Source organism: Mus caroli, chromosome 17 (genome assembly GCF_900094665.2).
Source record: "Mus caroli chromosome 17, CAROLI_EIJ_v1.1, whole genome shotgun sequence".
In the NCBI taxonomy this organism is placed as follows: Eukaryota; Metazoa; Chordata; class Mammalia; order Rodentia; family Muridae; genus Mus; species Mus caroli.
This window is the reverse complement of record NC_034586.1, coordinates 52,843,887-52,851,558: the sequence shown is the minus strand read 5'-3', so window position 1 is coordinate 52,851,558 and position 7,672 is coordinate 52,843,887. Positions and strand designations below refer to the sequence as shown.

General features: G+C 51.7%; 1 protein-coding gene across 1 annotated transcript in view; it reads right to left on the bottom strand.

The window, feature by feature from the left end:
* Positions 1–5,259: 5,259 nt before the first annotated feature.
* Fem1a (fem-1 homolog A) overlaps positions 5,260–7,672 on the bottom strand; it is a 3,333-nt gene continuing 920 nt past the window's right edge. The window contains exon 2 of the mRNA XM_029470909.1: positions 5,260–7,668. Within this exon, the coding sequence (XP_029326769.1) occupies positions 6,494–7,668 (1,175 nt within the window). The 3' untranslated portion in view covers positions 5,260–6,493. The remainder of the gene's footprint in view (positions 7,669–7,672) is intronic.

The following is a 7,672-nucleotide window of genomic DNA, read 5'->3' as shown; positions in this document are numbered from 1 at the left end:
TTTTTTGTTTGTTTTGGTTTTTGGAGACAGGGTTTCTGTGGCTGTCCTGGAGCTCACTCTGTAGACCAGGCTGGCCTCTAACTCAGAAATCCTCCTGCCTCTGCCTCCCAAGTGCTGGGATTAAAGGCATGTGCCACCACTGCCCAGCTCATGCTGGATATTAAGGGCTTTTTATTTTACAAATGTTCTCTTCAAGTCCAGAGTCATATTTTATAAGAGTCACACAACATATGTGTGGCTGGCTTTTGACAGGGGCAGAACTTGTGACTTGAGTTTTTAGATTTGTGGGTGAGTATGTATATGGAGGTCATTCCTCTCCTTCCACTAGGTCCTGGAGATCAAACTCAGGGGTGAGGCCTGGTAGCTTCAGGTGTGTGTCCCAACAGAGGCAGTAGAGGGGTCTCTGAGTTTGCAGATGGCCAGGATGAGCAAATGAGCAGACTCCTTCATTCGTTTCTGTGCTTGTGGCAGAGTCCAAGGTTACCATGGCCTGGCCCCAGCCAGCTCCGTGTGCCTTCTTCAGGGAACTGAAAGGAGGAACTTGTGCCACTTGCCATGGCCTCCCATGTGCCACCCACACTGAGTAGAACTTTCCAGAAGATGACAGCCCTAACAGGGCACAGAGGGTTCCTACACGTTCTGTTACAGAAAAGACTTCTATACAGCCCTGGGTGTATAGAATGCCCCACTCCACAGCAGGCAGTGCACTGCTGAAGGCTGCTGTGACCTTGTGCAGAGGACCGGCTCCCTCCCCTCATCCTCCTCACTGGAGCAGTATTTTTTCAGTCAGTGTCCTCCTCGCTTAGCTGTGTGTGCCTTTGGACCTTTGGGACTAGCCAGTGGCTGGAAAGCTCCCCCGGGTTCTCCCCTGGCTCCCTCCTAACTTCCTCCTAACTTGATTTTGCTCAAATTCAAGCTCTTGGAACCGGGGGGGGGGGGACAGTGGTTAGAGCCTGAGCTGCTCCTGCAGAGGACCTAGATTCAGTTCTAAGCACAATGTGCGAGCTTACAACCATCTGTAACTCCAGGTCCACGGAGTCCAACACCCTCTTGATGGCCAGCCAGACACACTTGCAGACAAAACACCCTTAAAAGTGTGTGTATTTATTTCTTCCCTTCCTCCCCCAAGGTCTTTGTAGTGGGTTTTCTGGGCCACCTCTTTTAAAGCCCATTACTTTGGGGCTGGGCAGATGATTTGGTGGGTAAAGTGCCTGCCGCACAAGAGGACTTATGTCTGAATATGAATAAAACAGCTGGTGTTTGCCTGTGATCCCAGTGCTGAGGAGGCAGAGGTAGGAGGAAGATTCAGGGATCCCTGGCCAGCTTGCCTAGGCAGCTCTATGCTGCAGGTTGGTGAGACTGGCTCAAAACCAACTATGACCACTAGAGGGCTCAGGCAGCAAAGACTTACTGCATAGCCTGCCTCCTAACATGTGCACACCCATTTCTCACCCAGGACCACCTGCACAGGCCAGACAAGAGCTGTACCACTGAGGTTCATCTTCACCCTGAATCTCACTTCACGCCAGGAGCTTATGCTAGACACATCAGCGCTTGGGAGGCCATGGGAAACAATTCTCATCAGAGTGTGCCTCAATAAAAACCTCTCAAGTTGAAAACTAAAATATGGGCTGGAGAGATGGCTCAGCGGTTAAAAGCACTGACTGCTCTTCCAGAGGTCCCGAGTTCAATTCCCAGCAACCACATGGTGGCTCACAACCATCTATAATAAGGTCAGATGCCCTCTTCTGGTGTACCTGAAGACAGCTACATTGTATTTACATATAATAATAAATATTTATGCCAGGCCAGCCTGGGATACACAGTGAGACCCTATTTCCAAAAAACAGAAACACTCACAACAACCAACCAACCAACCAGAACTTCATATGCTCCAGTCATTCAGCTCCCACAATAAACATTTGACTTTCTTTCTTTCTTTTTTTTTTTTTTAAACATTTGACTTTCAACTGATGTTTAACTTGGATTTCTGATCATCTTGGCCGCTGTTCTCTTCCTGCTGGTGAGACTTATTTATCACCCCCTCATGATGGACTCAAGTGTGTTCAGCACCTACTGTATGCCAACGATGCCTTTTGTGGTTCCTGCTTGTACCTTTGTGAACTCAGAGCTCTACTCACCTGAGGTGGGGATGCTGAAGAGGTGGGCATCCTAGTTCCTCTGGGGCAGCTCCTAGAGGGGCATCCTGGAAAATGGAGGGAGAGCAGAGCCTGGGAAGTAAGCATGGAGCCTCTCAGTGGCCCAGGGAAGCCGATGTTTCTATAGCATGGAGGGGGGAGCACACACTAGGCCAATGAGCTGATCTCAGCTGTCAGACATGAAACCCCAGACTCCACTCTCAGTTGATCCAAGATTCAAGGTCAACTTCAGCTATAGCTACACAGTGAGTTTGAGTTCAACCTGGGCTTCGTGCCGATCATGACACATTGAGGGGTGTGGGAAGTACTGGGGGATGCCAAGGTAGCTGGGCAATGAAGTTTTCCATCAGGAGGCACCATGGGCAGTAGCCTGAGCTCATGAGCACTCCCTGCCTGTCTGATGAGGATTCCAGCCCTGGGACAAAGATAGCAACAGCTGTCACTCAGCTAGCATTCCTGAAGGGGCATAATGCTCCTTCCACATCTTGCAGGCAGGAAAACTGAGGCAGAGAGGGTAGAGTCAGTCTCCGAGATTATAAGGTGAAACTGAATGTCACTGTTATGCCTGGAGTTGGTGCCCAAAGAGGGTAGTCTCCTGCCAGATGCCAGGGTGGGGCTTTTATTTTTAGCCTGTCCTGTGGACCAGGCACTTAAGCAGTCTTGGGAGGCAGTCAGACTCCCAGGGAAATGAAAGGGGTTTTCTTCTTCCTGAAGACTTAGATCCACCACTCTTGCCCCAGGGGTTCTCAGATCCTTCACCAGATGTGAGCTGGTCAATGCCCACTTGTCAGGCTGGAATGCTGGCCAGCCCCGTGTCCACTGCTCTGTAGCTCTCACATTCTGACTTTTGTAGTCTCATAATTTTATTGCTGGTGATCCAGCCTCACTCATCCCAGTCATCTGCCACTACTGAGATTTTTTTTTTTTCTATAAGCAAACTTTACTGTTTTTAAAAAGTATTTTTTCCAGGGCTTGGGGTGGACCCCAGGGCTCCATGCTCACCAATGTTTACTGCTGACTGCACCCCAGGCCTGAAATAAACTTCTGGGGGACCTCTGGAAATGGCAATGATTGTACAGCTCTGAGGATACTCTAAAAACTACTGATCTATAGATGTGAACACGGTCAGTTTTATAAACTGAGCATGCTGTCACACGGCAGTGATCTCAGCCAGGAGGCAGGAGTTCAAGACCAGCTTGGACAACATGAAACTCCACCTAAAGAGACTAAGAGCAAAGGGCTGGTGAGATGGCTCAGCGGTTAGCCCAGGTATGATTCCCAGAACCCACATCAGGTGGCTCACATCCACTAGAACTCCAGCTCCAGGGAGATAGACCTACGTGGCCTCTGCAGGCCCTGTGCTCAAATGCACACACCCCATCACATACACGTTTTTGGGGGGCAGGGTCAAGACAGGGCTTGTCCTGGCTGTCCTGGAACTCAGGCTGGCCTAGAACTGCCTTTCCGAGGCATGTACCACCCCATCTGGCATACACACATAATTTTAAAAGCAAACAAGCAATTGGCTGTGAGGGAAGTACCCTGGGGAGGCAGTTCATGATCTAGGAAGGCTTCTGCAGGTCAGAGTCAATCAAGTTCACTTGGTATTTGTTGCTTGTTTTTGTCCACCTGCCTCTGGAGCTCAGGGACTGAAGGTGTGTGACAGACAGCACATCTGGTTCAAGCTTGCTTCTTGACAGGATTTAACAAGTCATGAGGGCTGAGGGTGGGGAGCCCCTAGAGTGGCATCTCAAATGTGCAGAGCCAGGCCCACGGTCTCCTCTGCAGCCTTACAAGTGCAGGCCAGACTCTGCCCCACACCTGCTGTGCTGTCTTTCATCCTTCTGGGCCCTCTGTAGATCTGACTGAATGCCAAGTGAGGTGGTTCTGTGCTGGGCTATGTTTAACCTGGGGTCAGGACACTCCCTACTTAGAAATACCAGACACTGGTACAGCCATGTGGCACCACAGGAACAGGCTGTGCTATCCACATGAATAGAGACCAGAGAACCAGCCAGAGCTGGGTAGGGGCATGTCTCCCGCCCTTGCTCCCAGTCTAATCTGCCCACTTGCTATGGTGTTATGTTGAGGGGTTAAACTGGAGTCTCAGAGGCACTTACCACTGAGCCAACTCCCCTGCACTAATCTTCTTGGTTTTTGGGGGGAGGGGGGAGTCTAAGTAGTTATACCTATCCTAGAACTATGTAGATCAAGATGATCTTAAACTCAGAAAGAGCCACCTGCCTCTGCCTCTAGAACACACCCACAATACCCTGCTTTAGTCTTTAAAATCACTGCAGCCCATTCACAGGCTACTGTAATTGGCTAAAGAGTACACAAGTGACACAGGCCTGTCCAATTATACAGGTAGCATATAGTTAAGGCTGGGTGGGCCCTGTGGTGGCTTGGCAGGAATCTGTTCTTTCATCCTGCTGTTCCAACTAGGAAGAACCTGGCTGGAGGCAGCCTTTGGGACCTGCTGTATTAACCCTCCCAGAAGAATGTTCAGGCCCCAGGTCAAATTTCCTAATTCTGACAGCATGAAGAACATGGGGCTCAAATAATTGTTCCTCTTAAATTTGAGGTCAGAAGTCAGAGGTTATGGAAGGACCAATGAGATCTATGTTCAGGGTGCTGAGGTAGGGGAGTGGATCTAAACATGTCAGCCACTGAGACAGAGGGTTTGAGTCTGATATTTTCTCATGTGCTGTGTCCCTTCCTAGGCACACCATTGGTGTAACCTCTGAACTTGCTCCACCTGAGGTACCTGAATGGGACTGGTTCCATCAGAAGGCAGCTGCTGTGAACCAGGTGGTACACGTGAGCAGTGGGGTGCAGCAGGGGCTCAGTAAATGCTCACTAGTGCTACACTTCATAGGAGACAGTTTTGAGAGGGTAGGGGGTCTTAAAATACTCTTATTACAATACCCCCAGGCTATTCTTGAACTTACTGTCTACTCCCGTGGCCTCCAACTTATGATCCTCCTGCCTCAGTCCTGGAAGTGCTAAGATGTTGGGTTTGTGCCACCATGCATGCTTGACAGACACTCACCTGGCTCCCCGCTCTACCTAGCTACATTAAATAACAGCTAGGCAGACATCTTCACATACCTGCATTTTAATCCATAAATATCAGTGCCAAGACTCAAAGGGGTTCATGTTTGCCCTGAGCTTTGGCAGGGTGGAGCAGCGAGACCCTGCCCAGTAAGGCCTAAAGTTTGCTCATACAGAGAATCTACCTAGCACTGCAATCACACACTCACGTCCTCAAGGGACAGCTTATGTGGCTTAAATGGCTGAGGGAGGGACTGGCCCCTCTACACCTGACTTCCTACCCATATAGCTGGCTTCTACAGGCCGGGGATGAGTACCTCCTGCTTTGGCCTAATCCAGGGTGAACCACTCACCACAAATGATGGAATCGAGAGCTGGTGGAGTCATAGGCAGCTGTTCAGTAACTTTTTGTGGTTCTGGGGCTGCACACAGGGCCTCACGTGGGCCAAGCTAGTACCACATGGGTCCATCGCTACCCTGGCTGGCTGCCCCCACCTTCCCCTATCTTGGTTAGAAGCCCATCCCCCGAAGTTATTGGGATATTGGGGACTCCTCAATACAAGAGGGGTCAGGTCCTCAGCGATGAAGGTGACAGTGTGACAAGTGTGGCACAGATGTGAACCTGGTGGCCAGGTGGCCTGGTCACCATCTGCCTGGCAGTTCCAGCTTCGTCCCAAGGTTGGGAACTGTCTGTCCATCCAGAGGGCAGGACAGGAGGCACTGGTGTCTGCCTGGCTGTGGCTCTTGCAACTGCCTCTGGGCTTTCTTGGGGGATAGTCCTCTCTTTAATCAGCACAGAAATGAGGATGCTTCCCAGGACCTTGGTCACAGATCTGCACACACAGTTCATGCCATCCTCAGCTGTGGCCACTGCAAAATACTGGCAACTCTCAACTCAGTCATTACTAAGTCCAACAAACAGAAACCAGTGAAAACAGACAGAAAAACCCTCACAACATGGGCTCCAGGCTGCTGCCCATCTGCTTAGAAAAGGAAAACCAAATGCAAACATCTAGGTGGTCAGTGCCCACTGCAGGAAGGAGACAGCTTTGCTCACTGCAGGACTCTAGGACAGTGCAGAGGCCTCCAGACCCAGACAGAAGCATGCCACTGGGGAGGCTCAGGCATCCGGGTTTGTGTACTTCCACAAAAAAGACCGTCTTCCCTCCATGTGACCCTGAAGGCTTCTAGAATCAGCAGCTGGGTTCACTCCAGCAGGCCATGGGGCCTGGATGCTTGGAGAAGTAAGGCCCAAGTGGGCACCAGCAGCTGGGCCAGGCTCAATGCAACTGGATGAAGGCCTCCAGCTCCTCTGGGATGAAGCCCTTATAAGGGACCTTGTTCCTGTCCAGGGCACGGGCAGCTAGGCATTGCAGTGTCACATAATTGAAAGGCTGCACGGTGCTCTTAGCCAACAGCTTCGAGTCCAGCAGCTCGTAGGCAGTCTTTTTGAAGGCATTGGTGGCGTCCATGTGCGCCCCAGCTTCGATGAGAGCATCCATGATGGCTGGGCAATTATTCTGGGCAGCGATGTGCAGTGGGGTGTTGTTGTCGAAATCCCTGCTGTCAGGGTCTGCTCCGCAGTCCAACAGCACCTTGACCACCTGCAGCGACGGGAAGACGCCCACACGATACCGGCCCACGTTGGTGGTCTCCTTGTCCACCGCCATGTGTAGTGGGGTGAAGCCGTTCTTTCCGCGAGGGGCACACTTGAGCAGGCGGTAGACTGTCTGGTGCTTGAGGTGTTCCTGGCTGGGGGTGCACTCCACCTTCTCCAATAGGTACAGAAGGTGGAGGATGATGGCAATGGCTTTGGTGAACTGTGCGGAGTCACCCGGTTCCTTGGGCAGCTGCAGAGCCCGCTCCACTTCCCGAACCCCTTTGCTGAGCACACCCATGAGGTCGGCAAAGCCAAGCTGCATGCCCAGGTTGCCCTTGGCCGAGCGGTCCTGCAGCACGTAGGAGAAGAGCTCCGCAAACGACAGGAAGCTGCTGGCGGTCATGGGGCTCAGGGGCTCCAGGTTGTTTTGCTGCATGTCCAAGGCATACTTCCACAGACGGATACAGCGCTCAAAATTCCCGGAGTCCGCATAGACAGCACCCCGGTACCGTATGTAGTATGAAGTGTCAGGATGTGAGGGGCCCAAGATTCTCTCCCGTATCAGCAGCGCCTGCATCCGCATCTCATCAGGATCTGTAATGAGGGCTTCCAACTCTTGGGGCGTAGTCACCTCCCTGGAATAGTCATAGGCCAGAACCAGTTGCTGGGGCTCCGGCTTAGGGAGGTAGCCTCCATCCTGGTGACGGAGTTCCATTGCCCTTCTCCAGTGCTTCAGGGCTCCAAGCAGATCCCTTTTCTTATCCACATAGGTGGCACCCAGCAGCTCCAAAGCTTCCACAGCCGCTTCCCGGCTGGTAGGGCAGCAGCTCTCATACGGTTCTGCTTCTTCTGGGGTGGA